The 19,832-nt window shown below is 37.6% G+C and overlaps 1 protein-coding gene across 1 annotated transcript in view; it reads right to left on the bottom strand.

The window, feature by feature from the left end:
• The window catches only part of MALRD1 (MAM and LDL receptor class A domain containing 1), a 603,405-nt gene that overhangs the window by 131,756 nt on the left and 451,817 nt on the right, over positions 1–19,832 (bottom strand). The window contains exon 34 of the mRNA XM_052651192.1: positions 12,316–12,517. Coding sequence (XP_052507152.1) covers positions 12,316–12,517 — 202 coding nt within the window. The remainder of the gene's footprint in view (positions 1–12,315; positions 12,518–19,832) is intronic.

The raw sequence follows: 19,832 nt of genomic DNA, 5'->3' as shown, positions 1-19,832 counted from the left end.
TCCTAACTATAAATAGTGATTCCACTGCAAATGTCTGAAACTGCATAAATGAAGAATTTTCTGCCAACTTATACCCTTCAATAATCTAAAACATATGTGAATGTAGAAACATGCATAAAATATGGAATGTTAAAACAGTTGTTGGTCATTCCTTTCTTTTCATGAAGTCTGGAACCCAGAGAGAGACCCCAGTGGATAAGAGAGAAATTCCTCTCTTATCATCTCCAGATGGTGCTATACTATACTTCTTGGTCTGCCATATCTATGCTGGGGCGGCCTCTTTTGTATGCACTGTTGGGCCAGGTAGAGCACTTGACTTAATTTAATGCTACTGTTCACTGATAGCTCTATTTTCATATTAACTAAATTTTATTTAATAGTCAAAGAATTCCCCAAATGTTAAACTCTTGACTTCTATATTAGAGCCAATATTATTAAGTACACTCTCCTTTTAATCCATGCTTTACATTGCTTCAAATATACATTTCCCAAAAGAATAATTCTGCTCAAAAATGGTTCTCCAATGTCTGACACAATGAAGTCCACTGTCCTCATAAGATAAAGGTCCACTCTCCTGCGGTTATTCAGTGACTTAACTCCTGGTTCAGCCTCACCAGTGCTCTCCCATTAAGCCTAAACTTGCAGAGGAAATAGTGACTCTCTTTCAGTTATGACTGTATTGTACTCTGCCAATTATGACTGTATTTTACTCTTTGACCATTTCACTTATGACTGTGTCATACTCTTTTGGCTTCTCTGGTGGTTCAGATGGTAAAGAATCCACCCATAACGTGGGAGACCTGGGTTTGATTCCTGGGCTGGGAAGATCACCTGGACGGAGGGAATGGCAACCTATCCCAGTATTCTTGCCTGGAGGATACCCATGGACAGAGGAGCCTGGTGGGCTACAGGCCATGGGGTCACAAAGAGTCAGACACTACTGAATGACTAAGCATAACACTTTCTGTCAGTTGAGGTAGGGCAGAGAAGGGAATGCTGTTGTCATTCCTGTAAGAGGGAAGGTTTTCACTTATAGAAATTATGAGAGGGTGTCTTGCCATCAATCAATTATTACATCTTTGTCTCAGTGTAGAAGAGTTGAGATGGAGAGTGGAAAGCTGTTTCTTTAACACACTCTACAAATACACACAATTGAAGGAAATCTAAGAGTCTCAGGCAATCTGTCTGTGAGGGAACATTGCTGAATTTCATACATACTTTGGGGACTTTCTACATGTCTCGAGAAAGTCAAAGGAGAGAGGCAGATACCAAGATGAAGACATGGAGGTGGGCAGTAGAGATGACCAGTCAGGAGTTAAATATGGTGGTCTTTTAGAGATCTCCCAGCTGTACTGTCGTGACTGCCTCTATGATCCAAGAGAAAGTGGTGGGGATAGCCCATAACTTTTAGTTAACAGGGCTTTGGCTCTAAGCACAAAGACAAATACCTCCAGCTATGTTTAGAGTGTTCTATATGATTGAATTACTATTAATTTTAAAATCACATAACTTGAAGACTAATTTCTGCCTTTCTAATAGACTCATTTAAAATGTACAGCTATATACCTGAAACTAATACAACACTGTAAAATAAAATTTTAAAAGTTAAAAATATACTTTAAGTCAAAAAGAACTAGTAGAAATAGTACTTCATTCATTGCTTAATGATAAAAATTGATTTATTGGGAAGATTAAAAAATGATTATTTTAAAGTGTGTTGGGTTATTTTGCTCCATATGGAATTCTATAGGAGGCATGCCTATTTAACATACCTTAATTACATTTTAATCAGAAACAGCAGAAAGGGCAAAATGCAAGATCTGGATATTTTAGAACTTGAACTGACTTCTTATCAATTATCTCCATCCAACAGAGAAGACCAACTATGGGTCTATTATTCCTTCATACCTTTTTCTAATAAAAAACTGCTTATTTCTCTAACCTCATATTTTTTATTTTGAGGAAGTTCATATTAGTGAAAATGATAACTCATATATGTAAACCCATTTATTTACTCTTTGTTAAGACAAGAAAGTTGTTTTTTATTTTTAATTTCCTATTTAAAAGAGTGGTCAGTCTTTGCTGAGTAAAATGTTCTCAGTAAGATGCTATCAGAAAAATGGTCATTCTGTTGAAGTCACTTGTTTTCAATGAAAAGAAAAAAAGGTTTTCTTAAAATAGATTTCTTAGTTAATGAGTGTCACTTTCTTATTCTATTTCTTAGGCAACAGACAAACACCCGTGTTTTCATAGATCTGAATGTTTTCCAGATAACAACATATGTCTTCCAGGGAATTAGGAGACTTGTAATAGAAACAGACTTTAATAGCCCAAGAGAACTGAACAGGCCCAGACTGACCTTGGCTATTGAAAAACTCCCAGGATCCCTCAGATACACTTGGCTTGGTAAAACATTTGGCCTGCTGAGTATTTCCAAGCAAAAAGAAAAGAGTCAGCAAAGGTTATGATCATTTTCAAACTGACTGTGCAGTAGAGAAATAACAATCTCCATATTTTATTTTAAATATGCACATATTTATATACTATGGTACAAAATGTATATGATTATGTGGTAAACATCATTTTTCACATAAGAGCATTCACCTTTAAGACAGAGTGTTGGGACAGTGAAGTGTGGTTTATTGTTATGTTCAATATGAGGCACGTGTCAAATCCAGGCTAATGGAGTATGGTTCCTACTGGGACTGATTTTTCCATGGTTGTCATTTGGATTTCTTGCCCCTAATTCAACAAAATTCCTTCCAGTCTGAGAATCAGCAGGAAATCGAGTAAGAACCACCTCATAGTACAACAGACAAGCTCCTCCAAATGTAGTTAAAAGGGAATCCAGATTTTACTCCTATAAGTTGGCTTGGTATTAGCTTTTAATGTCATTTTTCTGGTTCCTGTGTTTTTCTCTTCTAATCTAATGTCCTTTCCAGGAATAAAGAGGAATTATTCTATCATTTGACAGACTGTGAGGACTTCACAACCCACAGTAATAGATTTAAAACCTAACAATATTCTATAAACCAGTAAGTGAATCAGAATGGACAGACAATAATTTTCCTTCAGCTTTCTGTACATTCATTACTATTCCTTTAAAGATTAGGCCCATGAATGACTCACTGAATCAGTATTATAAAATGGACCCATGTGTTAAAACTATGTTTTAAATTATTTATCTATAGTTGCTATGATACCACTTCTGATATAAAATGGATATCTACTCTATATCATATGTTTTTTGAAATTTATATTTTTATCCATCAACCTAAAATTAAAGATCACTTACACACAACAAAATTTTCTTTACAAAATAAGATAATGGAAAATTTTCAATGTAGAGGAACTAAAAGTGACAGAAAATAAGCTACACATATCACAAAATACTACATAAGATATATTACAGGAGAGCTGCAAACTTAAGTCTAAGAAAATCTGGAACAGAGTTTAGCTTCCTGCTGGGAATATCAAGGATAAATTCAAGGATAATAAGATGGTTTTGCTCTGCCCTAGAAAGTGAAAAAGGATTTTAATAAGAGGAGATAAAGGACAGGGCATTCCCAGCCTGGGAAGTGGTAAGATTAAAGTCAATGAGATGAGAGGAGAGAATATAGGATAATACAGGACAAGACTAGAGAAAGGCAAGAGGTTCTGTTTTAAGGGATCATTTTAGAACCAGAATCACATAGCTAAGCCAAGAGCTGCAATAAAGGGTAAGGTGAAGTCGCTCAGTCGTGTCCGACTCTTCGCGGCCCTATGAACTGTAGCCTGCCAGGCTCCTCTGTCCATGGGATTCTCCAGGCAAGAATACTGGAGTGGGTTGCCATTTCCTTCTCCAGGGGATCCTCCCAACCCAGGGATCGAACCCAGGTCTCCCGCATTGGAGGCAGACACTTTAACCTCTGAGCCACCAGGGAAGCAATAAAGGGTAAGCAGTGTATTTAGCAGGCAATTGAGAGTCTATAAGTATTTTGCTTTTTCTTTTTTCTTTTTATTTATTTATTTATATTTTTTTAATTTTAAAATCTTTAATTCTTACATATGTTCCCAAACATGAACCCCCCTCCCACCTCCCTCCCCATAACATCTCTGTGGGTCATCCCCATGCACCAGCCCCAAGCATGCTGTATCCTGCGTCAGACATAGACTGGCGATTCAATTCTTACATGATAGTATACATGATAGAATGCCATTCTCCCAAATCATCCCACCCTCGCCCTCTCCCTCTGGGTCCAAAAGTCCGTTATACACAGCTGTGTCTTTTTTTCCTGTCTTGCATACAGGGTCGTCATTGCCATCTTTCTAAATTCCATATATATGTGTTAGTATACTATATTGGTGTTTTTCTTTCTGGCTTACTTCACTCTGTATAATCGGCTCCAGTTTCATCCATCTCATCAGAACTGATTCAAATGAATTCTTTTTAACGGCTGAGTAATACTCCATTGTGTATATGTACCACTGCTTTCTTATCCATTCATCTGCTGATGGATATCTAGGTTGTTTCCATGTCCTGGCTATTATATACAGTGCTGTGATGAACATTGGGGTACATGTGTCTCTTTCAATTCTGGTTTCCTTGGTGTGTATGCCCAGCAGTGGGATTGCTGGGTCATAAGGTAGTTCTATTTGCAATTTTTTAAAGCTGGTCTGAATTACTATATTTTGATTAGTCTCAGTTTTATTTCCTCTCTCACCACTGGCATATAGATAGATAATTTACTGTTTCTGGTCAACCATATAAATTGAACCATATGGTTACAGAATATTCAGGCTTGATTATGAATTTTTTTAAAGAAGTAGAGGAATGGTGATCATCCAGGTGATGGATGATGTGGAAATTAGAAATGAAAGAGTAACTTACAAGACTCTGAAGCATGGGCATTTGACTAGGGCTTGGTCAATAGTATGCTTCCAATAAGTTCTTTTAATTTGGAGGGAAAGATAAAGGCACAATTAGAGAATACTCATATGATGGCAGGGAAGTAGACAGGTCAGCTCTGAAGGAAGTATTCATAGCCAGTGGAATCAGGCAGTTTTACTCACATTCAGAAAACTAAGATCATGGCATCCAGTCCCATCACTCCATGGGAAATAGATGGGGAAACAGTGGAAAGAGTGTCAGACTTTATTTTGGGGGGCTCCAAAATCACTGCAGATAGTGATTGTAGCCATGAAATTAAAAGATGCTTACTCCTTGGAAGGAAAGTTATGACCAACCTAGATAGCATATTCAAAAGCAGAGATATTACTTTGCCAACAAAGGTCCGTCTAGTCAAGGCTATGGTTTTTCCAGTGGTCATGTATGGATGCGAGAGTTGGACTGTGAAGAAGGCTGAGTGCTGAAGAATTGATGCTTTTGAACTGTGGTGTTGGAGAAGACTCTTGAGAGTCCCTTGGACTGCAAGGAGATCCAACCAGTCCATCCTAAAGGAGATCAGTCCTGGGTGTTCTTTGGAAGGACTGATGCTAAAGCTGAAACTCCAGTACTTTGGCCACCTCATGCGAAGAGTTGACTCATTGGAAAAGACTCTGATGCTAGGAGGGATTGAGGGCAGGAGGAAAAGGAGACGACAGAGGATGAGATGGCTGGATGGCATCACTGACTCGATGGACATGAGTTTGAGTGAACTCTGGGAGTTGGTGATGGACAGGGAGACCTGGCGTGCTGCAATTCATGGGGTCGCAAAGAGTCAGACACGATTGAGTGACTGAACTGAAGTGAACTGAACCCACTGGTGTAGTCAGTTTTACTCACGTTCTGCTTGTTTTTCTGCCTTAGACTTAGTTTTACTTTTGATTTTTGGAGTAATCTAATATTCTTTCAATAAACTTATTTTCTGCCTTTTAAGTTAGCCTAAGTCAGATACTGTTGCTTGCAATAAAACAAAAAAATCTTTCTGTTACTATGGTGAGTTAGAAAAATGCAAGAAATACTTTTTTAGAACTTACACTATAGTAGGGACTAGAAGATAAAGTTGATAATTATGTGTGAGTAAATTAGACAAATTGGGTATGCAGCCATAAGAGAGATTATGATGAGTCATAAGAAGCCCTGAACTAGAGTTTGAAGAACAAAAGGGAACTGGGGGTAGGGGGTTGGGGGAAGAAGGCAAAGTCTATAGAATATGCTGCCTGAGGTATGCTTGGAATAAGCAAATGGAGTGAGAAATACTGGTTTCAAAGTGAATATTTGAGAAAAAAAATAAAGGCACAAAACAATTGATAACACCCTTTATGGCTATTAATAACCAAGACATTTTGGAGCTTTGAAAATATCAATGGATATAAATGCTATAAATATCCTTATAATGGGCTAAGTTTTCATTAGCAATATTCTGGATACATTATGTGAAATAAATATGCCCATCTTTGCCCTGACTTTGCACTCCCAGGATATCTGGCTCTAGGTGAGCGATCACACCATCATGGTTATCTGGGTCATTGAAATCTTTTTTGTATAGTTCTTCTGTGTATTCTTGCCACCTCTTCTTAATATCTTCTGCCTCTGATGAGTCCATACAATTTCTGTCCTTTATTGTGCCCATCTTTGCATGAAATGTTCCCTGGTAACTCTAATTTTCTTGAAGAGATCTCTAGTCTTCCCCATCCTACTGTTTCCTCTATTTCTTTGCATTGATCACTTAGGAAGGCTTTCTTAGCTCTTCTTGCTATTCTTTGGAACTCTGCATTCAAATGGGTATATCTTTCCTTTTCTCCTTTGCCTTTCGCTTCTCTTCTTTTCTCAGCTATTTGTAAGGCTTCCTCAGACAACCATTTTGCCTTTTTTCTGGAGTTCAAGGTCAAGTGGGACTTAGGAAGCAACACTATGAACAAAGCTTGGAGGTGATGGAATTCCAACTGAGCGATTTCAAACCCTAAAAGATGATGCTATTAAAGCGCTGCACTCAAAATGCCAGCAAATTTGGAAAACTCAGCAGTGGCCACAGGAAGAGAGAAGGTCAGTTTTCATTCCAATCCCAAAGAAAAGCAATGCCAAAGAATGTTCAAACTACCACACAACTGCATTCATCTCACATGCTAGCAAAGTAATGCTCAAAATTATCCAAGCTAGGATTCAATAGTACATGAACCATGAACTTCCAGATGTTCAAGCTAGATTTAGAAAAGGCAGAGGAACCAAAGATCAAATTGCCAACATCTGTTGTATCATCAAAAAAGCAAGAGAGTTTCAGAAAAACATCTACTTCTGCTTTCTTGACTATGCTAAAGCCTTAGATTGTGTAGATCACAACAAACTGTGGATAATTCTTAAAGAGATGGGAGTATCAGACCACCTTACCTGCCTCCTGAGAAATCTGTATGTAGGTCAAGAAGCAACAGTTCGAACTGGACATGGAACAATGGACTGGTTCCAAATTGGAAGGGAGTACATCGAGGCTATATATTGTCACCCTGCTTATTTAACTACATGCAGAGCACATCATGCAAAATGCCAGGCTGGATGAAGCACAAACTAGAATCAAGACTGCAGGCAGAATATCAATAACTTCAGATATGTAGATGACACCAAACTTATGGCAGAAAGCAATGAGGAACTAAAGAGCCTCTTGATGAAAGTGAAAGAGGAGAGTGAAAAAGTTGGCCTAAAACTCAACATCCAAAAAACTAAGATCATGGCATCTGGTCCCATCACTTCATGACAAATAGATGGGAAAATAATGGAAATAGTGGGAGGCTTTATTTTCTTGGTCTCCAAAATCACTGAAGATGGTGACTGCAGCCATGAAATTAAAAGATGCTTGTTCCTTTGAATAAAAACTGTGACTAACATAGACAGCATATTAAAAAGCAGAGACATTACTTTGCCAACAAAGGTCTGTCTAGTCAAAGCCATTGTTTTTCCAGTAGTCATGGATGGATGTAAGAGTTGGACCATAAAGAAAGCTGAGCACTGAAGAATTGATGCTTTCAAACTATGGTGTTGGAGAAGACTCTTGAGAGTCCCTTGGACAGCAAGGAGATCAAACCAGTCAGTCCTAAAGGAAATGAGTCCTAAATATTCATTGGAAGGACTGATGCTGAAGCTGAAGTTCCAATAATTTGGCCACATGATGCGAAGAACTGACTTCATTAGAAAAGACACTGATGCTTGGAAAGTATGAAGGCAGGAGGAGACGGGGATGACAGGACGAGATAGTTGGATGGCATCACCAACTCAATGGACATGAGTTTGAGTAAGCTCCAGGCTTTGGTGATGGACAGGGCAGCCTGGTGTGCTGCAGTTTATGGGTTCGCAAAGAGCCAGACACAACAGCAAGTGAACAGAACTGATTCTTTGCCCTGGACCCCAGCTGTGGTCTTCACTCCTGTGTGGTATTGGTAGAAAGCAAACACCATTAACAGTGAGGATCCTTCCTCTGACGTATGTGTAGAGCAGCCTATGTAAAGAAAATGATGGCATGCTTTTCCTCTTAAACCCACCAACCTGCAGTGACGTCATACTGGTAAATTAAAATTAACGATGCTGGAAAATCGACACCAAGGAAATAGGAAAATGTTACACATGGGGCATTCTTTCCCTCTTGAGAACTAGCTTACCAGTACATCCTTGAATATTTCTCAGGAATATTCATTGATGGCTCAATAAACTACTTCTCTATGCCTGATGCTGCCTTCAAGTCAAATGAAATTGTCTTAGAACCATAGTTTAGAGCTAAGAGAGTTTCAATTACGTTTACTACTATTTTAAGCTTCCAAGGATGCATTGCTATCCCAATATGTCCTTAGATATTAAACTTCTAGAGAGCTGGCAATAGTATTATAGGCACATATGTCTTTTCAATCTAAATTCAGGGCAGCACACAGTCGATTCACAACAAACTTTAGTTACATGGTATTCCCTGGTAGCTCAGCACATAAAGAATCTGCCTGCAATGCAGGAGACCTCAGTTTGATTCCTGGGTCAGGAAGATCCACTGGAGAAGGGAGTGGCTACCCACTTCAGTATTCTGCCCAGGAAAATTCAATGGACTGTATAGTCCATGAGGTCACAAAGAGTTGGATGCAACAGAGCAACTTTCCCTTCACTTTTGGTTAAATGAAGGGCAGACTTACTCAAGTTTACAAATGCAGCAAGTAATGAGAAGTCTTCTATGTCTTCCCACAGTGACATTTCTGGTCTTACTCCTGGCCCCTCTGAACTTCCTCATCATTCTCTCTGGATTTTCTTTTCTAGATCATTTTCTATCCCTCCCTTCTGCTTTTCTGATCCTCTTTTACAAATCCTGTCCCATATGATCATAAGATAGTAGAATTAAAAGAGTGAGAAGACATTGTTTATTTCATCTCCCTGATGATACAACATGATCTAAGGAGTTTAAATTTCATTTAAAATTATATAAGAGTTTGGTGATACAGTCATGATTTAGACTCATGTCTCCAAGTTTTTAGTATAATTGTTATCTTTCTACCTCTCAATACAGTCACACAGAGTACACTGGACAATTCACACAGCTCTGTCTGTCACTGTCTCTTTCCTTTTTCCAAAACAAGGGTCAGAGAATAAGACTGGAGGCAGAGTTCATTGGTGGTAGTGAAGAGGGGCATCATATAAATTCAGTCGATGACTTTTACTTATTCGTCTTTTCATTTGACATATTTATTGTTTATTCATAGGACATGTTTATTGAGTATTTCCTATATAACAGGACTCTTCTAGGCATATAGAATACATCACTGGAGATAATATAAATGATGAAGATGATGAAAACAGACAAATATTTCCACTGTTAAATAATTTGCCTTCAAGAGAATATTCTCATTACCAGTCCTGGAAATGCTCCAGAGTAATACTCTCTGTTCACATCCAGAGATGGGGAAAAAGAAGAAAAATCTCTATTCAAGAATGAGGTGAGAGCTACTGTTATTTAGCAGTGATAATATAAACAAGGAGAACTTGTGGCTGCCTATTCCCCATGAATTCCTTATGAATTTCATTATTTTGCTTGGCACTTTGCTAGTTGCTGTCATTTTATATTTACCAAGTCAAGTTAAAAGGGATGCTCCAGGATAATATATTATTATTTTTTTTTGGAATTGCATTCACTCCCCGAAGATCTATTTTCTTTCAATTTAATGACAACAACAACAACAACAACAAAAATGTAGCTGGAAAGATTGTTCAAAAAGAAGAATTAAAAAAGCCCAAAGTTAGTGGAAGAAAAGAAATACCAAAGATTAGAGCAGAAATAAATGAAATAGAGACTAAAAGCACAACAGAAAAGATCAGTGAAATCAAGAGCTGGTTCTTTGAAATGATAAACAAAATGAAAAATCTTTAGCTAGACTCACCAAGGAAAAGAGAGGACTCTGATAAAATCATATATGAAAGAGGGGATGTTATAACTGATAACACAGAAATACAAAAGATAGTAAGAGATTACTACATACAATTATACTCCAAATAATTTGGACAATCTAGAAGAAACGGATTGATTCTCAGTAACAGAGATGGTGATGGACAGGGAGGCCTGGCGTGCTGCGATTCATTGGGTTGCAAAGAGTCAGACACAACTGAACTGAACTGAACTGAACTGAACGCAACCTTCCAAGACTGGTTCGGGAAGAAATAGAAAATCTGAGCTGATGGTTGCTAGTAAAGAGAATCAGTAATTAAAAACCTTCGAATACACCAAAGTCCAGCATAAGAAGGCTTCACAGGTGAGTTCTAAAAAACATTCAAATAAGAACTAATATCAGTACTTGTCAAACTCTTCCAAAAACAGAAGAGGAGAGAACACTTTCAGACTCATTCTATGAGGTCAGAATTATATACACAAACAAAATAAGGACACTGCAAAGAAAGAAAATTACAAGTCAATATTCCTGATGAAAATGAATGAAAAATCTTCAATGATATATTAGCAAACCAAATTAAACAACACATTAAAAAGATTGTATGTAATGATCAACTGGAATATTGTCCAGGGATGGAAGGATGACTGAAGTCTGAAACTGAGCCATTGTGATACACCATATTAATAGAATAAAGGATAAAAATCATATGATCCTCTCCATAAATGCACAAAAGGCATTTGGCAAAATCAACATCCATTTTTTGATAAGAATTTTCCCAAAGAAGATATAGAAGAAATGTATATCAACATAATAAAGTCCATAGAAGACAAACCCACAGCTGATGTTATAACAATGATGAAAAGATAAACACTTTACCTCCAAAAAGATCAGGAACAAGACAAGGATGCCCACTCTGTCTACTTTTATTCAATATAATATTGAAGTCCTGTTGCTGCTGCTGCTAAGCTGCTTCAGTTGTGTCCGACTCTGTGCAACCCTTTAGACAGCAGCCCACCAGGCTCCCCCGTCCCTGGGATTCTCTAGGCAAGAACACTGGAGTGGGTTGCCATTTCCTTCTCCAATACATGAAAGTGAAAAGTGAAAGTGAAGTCGCTCAGTCGAGTCTGACTCTTCGCAACCCCATGGACTGCAGCCTACCAGGCTCCTCCATCCATGGGATTTTCCAGGCAAGAGTACTGGAGTGGGTTGCCATTGCCTTCTCCGATTAAAGTCCTAGCCACAGCAATCAGGGGGAAAAAAAGTAAATGGCATCCACGTTGGAATGGAAGAAGTAAAACTGTTATTATTTGCAGGTAACGTGATAGTATATTTCATGTTAGTAGATTTCACCAAAAAATTCCCTGTTGGAAATAATAAATAAATGCAGCAAAGTTGCAGCTTACAAAATTAATGGACAGTTTGAAAGGCAATGACCCTACTCTCTAATGTTGATAAAATGAAGGATTTATATGAGAACAAATAGCCACTTAAGTGGAAGCATCTTAAACATCAGAAATTCAGATTTTTGTTAAAGGTATGATTTCTTAGAAAAGGAGTTAATGACAAGACTTTTTTTCCTTTATGCAATAGAATAAGAGTTATAGATTGTAATATACAAACAGAAGGGGAAAAGTTAATCTGGATGGAAAAGACAGGTGAGCAGAAGAGTCTTTGTGCAGTTGCTGTGAACCTTTGGAAATTAAAAGAACAAGTAGACAACAAAGATATATTGAAAAAACGAAATTTTCTCTGTGTTTCTCAAAGAACTTTGGTCAAAGCTACTTTGTTGCCTAGAATGCATGGAAATTTCATGATAAAGTTTCATGGAGAGAAAAACTTTATCTTCAGCTGTGTATATTGCTCTTTCTACAATGTATGAGTAAGACTGGACGTGAAAAGAAATGCAATTCCTCAGAAATTCCCAATTCTTTTATATTTAGATATCTAAAACTATCTTTGTACCGCCCATTTTCAGAAGGAATTGCTTACCTCCAAATACACATTCTGGGGTAAAAGAGATGTCATCAAGGGCAATAAAGATGTTCTCTTTTCCACTCAAATCAGCTTCAAATGCCACTTTAAATGGACTGTTACTCGAGAGAGGAACATGTCCGTACATCCAACCAGTTCGTTTATTGCCAATCATGGACCACATGAGGATGTTTAGTCCAGATTCGTCAACAGTATACACCTAACAATAGGGAAGAAAACAAACAGAAAAAAATCAACTCTTTGTGGTTTAGGTATTAGAGGAACACAGACACCCAGGTTGTCAGTGAAAGAATGGAGTCGGGCAATGTGACAACCCAATAATACTTCTATATATATAAAAGCATGGTTGCCTATGGATGTTATATTTTCTTTGGTGAATCAGACCTTTGTTTAGTTTTGTTACATTGATTTCTGTGTACCAACTTAGATATGGCCCCAAAGTGTAACTATTTCAAGTCTCTAAAAAGCTGGAGGTGGCGTGCTACCAGAATTTTTCACCACTTAAAAACAAAACAAAACAAAACAAAAAACCATGGAACAACAGACTGGTTCCAAACTGGGAAAGGAATACTCCAAGGTTGTATATTGTCACCCTGCTTATTTAACTCATATGCAGAGTACATCAAGATAAATGCTGGACTGGATGAAGCACAAGCTGGAATCAAGACTGCTGGGAGAAATATCAATAACCTCAGATATGCAGATGACACCATCCTTGTGGCAGAAAACAAGGAAGAACTAAAGAGCCTCTTGATGAAAGTGAAAGAGGAGAGTGAAAAAGTTGGCTTAACACTCAACATTCAGAAAATTAAGCTCATGGCATCTGGTCCCATCACTTCATGGCAAACAGATGGGGGAAACAATGAAAAGAGTGTCAGACTTTATTTTTGGGGGCCCCAAAGTCACAAAGGAAATCGGTCCTGAATATTCATTGGGTGGACTGATGTTGAAGCTGAAACTGCAATACTTTGGCCACCTGATGCGAAGAGTTGACTCACTGGAAAAAAACTCTGATGCTGGGAGGGATTGGGGGCAGGAGGAGAAAGGGAAAACAGTGGATGAGATGGCTGGATGGCATCACTGACTCGATGGACGTGAGTTTGAGTGAACTCTGGGAGTTGGTGATGGACAGGGAGGCCTGGCATGCTGCGATTCATGGGGTAGCAAAGAGTTGGACACGACTAAGCAACTGAACTGAACTGAACTGACAACATTAACTTCACATGCTTTGAAAGAGACAGACTATTTAGGAGTAATCAGAATTAAAGTGCCTCTTAATAGCAGAATGACCTATGTAGTATTCAATGTTAGCCTGATACCTCTAAGTTTTGTTTTTTTTTTTAAAAATCCCAATTAGTAATATCACTGTAGAGACTACCTTCAAAATGCCTTCAAAGGATCTTCCCTCAAAAGGAAGGAAGTTTTAGACTGTAAAACTACAAACAGGAAAAAAAAAATGGAATTATTATTTGATTTACTTTTTTAGTGTATTCTGAAGAATTGTAAATATTTGGAAAAACGGTTTCTGGTTCTGATGGCTAACTGAAAACATACATTTATCTATACAACTCAAAAATGTTTCCATCCACAGAAACACTGGACAATTAGGAGCATATCTACTGATGTACAAAAATGGTAAGTTCTTTCTGGAAGTTTTAAATTGAATGCAAACTGTTGGTTGAAATTACATAAACAAAACTGAGGAATTTGCAAACATCCACAGGTGAAAAAAAAAACACAAAATTGACTCTTCCCAGCAGAATTCTGGAATAACTGTAAGAGATGGACAGCATAGAGAAGAATCTATGCATGTGTCACCAGCTTATAATTAATCAAAGAATTCCATTAAAAGCCCAGCCAGTCATTATGTTAGGAGTTATTGATGCAAACTTGCATACCTAGAACACACAGGTTGGGTATATACTGCTGGAGAAAGTAGTTTGCTATGGTGGCCATGAGCAGAGCAAACTAATGAACACATTAAACGAAAAGAATTAAATATAGTGCACTGCACAGGGATTAAGATTGAGGGTAGGAGGAGAAGGAGGCCACAGAGGGTAAGATGGTTGAGTGGATGATCAACTCAATGGACATGACTTTGAGCAAACTCTGAGAGATAGTGAAGGACAGGGAAACCTGGTATACTGCAGTCCATGGGGTCGCAAAGAGTCAGACATGACTGAGCGACTGAATAACAATAGAGATTAATAAAGCATAGTGAGCAAAGATCATGCTTTTTGATAGTTATCATTGATAATTATATACTGATGATGTCTAAGGAATTTTAAAGAATACAATTGCCAGGAAAGTAGATCACATTTACAATATGCACCTAACTGTAGTAAGTCATAGAGCTGTTTGAGAGGGTTAGTTTAAGTCAATAAAATTTTGCCAGAGGTCTTTTTTTTTTTTTTGGAGGGATAGGTAGTTTAAAGTATGCAATTAATTTTCATCAAAAATGGATAAATATTTTATAGAGATTTACTAAAAATTAAGTGTCCACTTTACAGAAAAATATAGCAATTAGAAAGTAGAAACACAGGGAATAAGAAGTAAAGGAAGTACAATCAATCTAAATGAAGACAGAGCTAACAGGGTAAATAATGAAACACATAAACAAAAAGACAAATAGAAAATGTACACAAAAAATGGCTTGTATAGATGTGAAAGAACTGCACTGATTTATAAAGTCTTAGATTACAGAAAAAAAAATCCATCCATAAGCTGTTTATAACTGATGTTCAGTTCAATCCAGTCATTCAGTTGTGTCCAACTCTTTGTGACCCCATGGACTGCAGCACGCCAGGCTTCCCCGCCCATCGCAAACTCCCAGAGCTTGCTCAAACTCATGTGCATTGAGTCAGTGATGCCATCCAACCATCTCATCCTTTGTTATCCCTTTCTCCTCCTGCCTTGTATCTTTCCCAGCATCAGGGTCTTTTCAAATGAGTCAGTTCTTCACATCGGTGACCAAAGTATTGGAGTTTCAGCTTCAGCATCAGTCCTTCCAATGAATATTCAGGACTGACTTCCTTTAGGATGGACTGTTTGGATCTCCTTGCAGTCCAAGGGACTCTCAAGAGTCTTCTCCAACACCACAGTTCAAAAGCATCAATTCTTCAGCACTCAGCTTTCTTTACAGTCCAACTCTCACATCCATACATGACTACTGGAAAAACCATAGCTTTGATTAGACAAACCTTTGTTGGCAAAGTAATGTCTCTGCTTTTTAATATGTTGTCTAGGTTTGTCAAAGCTTTCTTCCAAGAAGCAATTGTCTTTTAATTTCATGGCTGCAGTCACCATCTGCAGTGATTTTGGAGCCCCCAAAATAAAGTCTCTCACGGTTTCCATTGTTGGGATGAATAAGATGTTAAAGTATTTATTTTTAAAGTGGTAAGGATGTCCGTATTATAAACAAACAAAATACGAATTTCTCCAGCACATATAACTGTCTTGAATCTTCATGCATTCCACCACATGGCTTTGAAATATAGAAGCTGAGAGCAATAAAAACAGGAAACCAAACTGAGACTTTATACTGGAGGAAAAATGTCTTTTTCCTAAATTGTCAAATTAAGTCAATAACAGTGAGTAAGGCTGTAGAGGATCATGATTTATCTCTGTGTTCCTATCATCTCTGTGTGTCTATCTATCTTTGTTTCAACTAAGAAGCAATCATTCTCTTATACATCTATAGAAAATTTATAAAGGTATACATAAACTTAACAATGATAACGAAAGCATGTCTAATCAACAAAGAGATGGCATAGTATTGAATCAACAGTGTTGGAATAACCAGCTTTGTACCTGGAAAGAATATCATGAGTTTCTAACTTCTCACCACATATACACAAAATCAATTACAACTGTATTAATCAGTTAGATCTGAAAATCAAAATTATGTGATAACAAACTAGTGAGAATATTTTGTTACTTATGACAGGAAAAGGCTTCCTAAACAAAGTGTTAAAGCCAAAATCTATCAGGAAAATAGATTGATGGATTTCACAAAATAAAAATGGAAAAAAAAAGTTGCTTTAACTATGAATATATTAAGTGTTTTTCTCTTTTTAAGAAGTAATATTCAGCTTGGGACCCAGACTTTAAAGCAGAGCTGACTTTTGGTTCTTTTTCAAGGTGACTTTGCACCTAGCTTGCTTTTAGGCAGGTGTAAGAAATATCTTCTTTTGCAAATTCCCATGTCTCTATCCTAAAACTGTGGCTTGATTTTAATTTTTAGCAGCATAACTCTTCAACTTGAGGTCACTTTTCTTCTCCTGCTTTTATTATTTTCTAAAGGGAAAGTCTAATTTGAAGGTCATATTCGATTAGCTCCTTCTCCTGAGTGTCAACCTTTGCATTTCACAGAGTGCCTTCTCAGCCTGCTAATTTATACTTTAATAGAAACTAACAGCAAGGTTTTTCCCATCCTGAGATTTATTTTCCTATTATATACAATAAAAGATAACAGCACGTGTCAGCACTGTTTCCTCTGTCTGCACTATCGAAGTATCTCTGCCATCAAGGTCTGTGCACCCACCTTTGCTAAGCTGTTAACATAAGCCCATGATTCTCACTACACAACACGTTGGATGAAACATTCTGCTGGACACATTCTCCTATGGACACGCTCCCCATCACAGCATCCTCAGTGTCACACAAACTGCTCAGCAAAATGCCTGGCACACCAGGGACAGCCTTACCTTTCTTGTCTTCTATTCAGTAAGACCTGTCAGAAGAAATATAGGACACTGATACAGGGAGAATCTTGAAGCTATACTCAAAAAGGGAAGAAATCACTGGAAAATACTTGGGTTCATTTTAACTACTGTTCTTGCATATTACCTGTGTCCCATTTTACAAATGACTGACCACCAGCATGTGTACACATTGATAATTACTGCCTTAGTACATGACTAACTATGTTTTTGCTAAAATAGTATGAAATGCTCAAATGAAGGATATTATCTAGAGTTTGATAAGTCTGTTTAGAGGGCAGTAATTTGCTAAGTCTGCTCATCTACACAGATTTCCTACTTTTTAATGCGTGGGGATATTTGTGTGTATCATTGTTTCCTCTATTCAACATTCTCTGAGGTTATTCTCAAAAGCTGCCATTGATAAGCAGTGTACCACCACTTATAGATATAAAGACTATGAGGTTCAGCATGTAACAGGAATGAGAGCGAAATTGTTACCCTGGGACAGTTCAAATGTGTTTAATAAAATAATAAAATTATAGACCAAATAATGATAATGCCTCTCAGCAACTTTTATAATAAAATAATATCATAAAAATGCATTTTAAAATTAAGCATTAATAATAAAGAAAAGGACTAAGCAGACAATCTGATGTGTAAATTGCCTTAAGCATGTGCCATACAAACTAGAACCTATTTAATTTTGAATGGACAGTTCTATAAATATAAGTATATATTAAACTTTTTGAATATATTTTGTCCTTCCTGAAACTTAACATTTTTATCAATTCTCCTTTTGCTCAACATATCACTGGAAGAATTTCTATAGCACTAGTGATAATTAAGAAATGGGCCAGGTCCTTGCCTCTGTCGTAACATCACATGGTAAAAATCAGAGACTTGGGGCAAGTCAATACTTATCAATTTGTAAGTTATGACTTTATTGAACTAAGTGGTAATCTAGTGTCCTGATTTGTGTGAATATAATCTCAAATGGGCTTCCTTGGTGGCTCAGATGCTATAGTGTCTGCTTGCAATGCTGGAGACCCTGGTTCAATCTCTGGGTTGGGAAGATCCCCTGGAGAAGGAAATGGCAGCCCACTCCAGTACTCTTGCCTGGAAAATCCCATGGACAGAGGAGCCTGGTTGGCTACCGTTCATGGGGGTTGCAAAGAGTCAGACATGGGTGAGTGACTTTAATTACTTACCTATCTTAAATCTAAAATGCATTTTCCTTTATTACTAGGAACTGTTTATAGATAATATTTTATTAATTCATAATTCAATTATTTCTGATCATGTTATTATATATGGTGATAAGGGTAGTTACCAATTGGTGTATTAGATGTCCTTTCTAAATACCTCAAAATACCTGGCCCTCAAAATTCATTGTGCTCTGCATCACCCCTAGAGGGCCCAAGGTCATTTTGCATTTAAGAAACGGCTGAATTTAAGTGAGACTCTTTTCTCTTTTTTGGCCACATGGCTTGAAAGATCTTAGGTCCCTTACCAGGGATTGAACCCAGGCCCTTGACAGTGAGAGCACAAAGTCCTATCCACTGGACTTCCAGGAAATTCCCTAAATGTCTTATTCTGAAGTTTGGAAGTCTGGAAGCAACATAGGGAATATAAAGAATTTCCTCTTGCATTGTTTGAGAGATGGGGGCTCCTGAAAGGGCCAGTTCTTCTAATAGGACAGATATAGATCAGATAGCAAACCCAAGAGGACTCTGAAACTGACCAGAAAGGGCTTTGAAAAGTTTGACAAAAAGGATGTAGTCTTGATGGCTCTTGTCCTTGAACAGCTCATTCAAAAGTTAACCTTCAAAAGCAACAGAACAAAAGGATTAAATGTTATGTCACAGGGGTAATTATAGAAAAAAGGAATCCTGATAGCATCCCCCGCCCCCAACACCAAACACACACTATACATTGAGTGTGCCATGTTTAGGAGAATGATTTAAATAACTGTTACACCATTTTTTTTTTTTTTTGGTGTTTTTTTTTCTGTTACACTGGTTGTTGTTGTTCAGTTGTTAAGTCATGTCCAACACTTTGTGACCCCATGAACTGTGGTACACCAGGCTTCCTTGACCTTCACTATTTCTGGAGTTTGCTTACACTCATGTCCATTGAGTCAGTGATGCCATCCAATGGTCTCATCCTCTATCTCTCCCTTCTCCTCAATCTTTCCCAGCATCAGGGTCTTTTCCAATGAGTTGGCTAGCTCTTCACATCAGGTGGCCAAAGTACTGGAGCTTCAGTTTCTGCATCAGTCCTTCTAATGAATATTCAGGGTTGATTTCCTTTAGTATAGACTGGTTTGATCTCTTTGCTATCCAAGGAACTCTCAGGAGTCTTCTCCAACACCATAGTTCAAAAGCATCAATTCTTTGGTCCTCAGCCTTCTTTATGGTTCAACACTCACATTTGTACATGACTACTGGGGAAACCACAGCTTTAACTATACAGACCTTTTATGGCAAAATGACATCTTCGCTTTTTAATATACTGTCTAGGTTGGTCATAGCTTTTCTTCGAAGGAGCAAGTATCTTTTAATTTCATGGTTGCAGTCAGCATCTGCAGTGATTTTGGAGCCCAAGAAAATAAAATTTATCACTGTTTCACTTTTTCCCCATCTATTTGCCATGAAGTGATGGGATCAGATGCCATGATTTTCATCTTTAGAATGTTGAGTTTTAAGCCAGCTTTTTCACACTCCTCTTTTACCTTTGTCAAATTATATTAGTAATTCAAATCAAATTTATATTGAAAACCACAATATGCAGAATATAAAACAGGCAAAGTAT

This window comes from Budorcas taxicolor, chromosome 13, assembly GCF_023091745.1.
Source record: "Budorcas taxicolor isolate Tak-1 chromosome 13, Takin1.1, whole genome shotgun sequence".
NCBI classification, from domain to species: domain Eukaryota; kingdom Metazoa; phylum Chordata; class Mammalia; order Artiodactyla; family Bovidae; genus Budorcas; species Budorcas taxicolor.
Note: the sequence above shows the minus strand (reverse complement) of the source record. Positions and strands in the feature narration are given on the sequence as shown.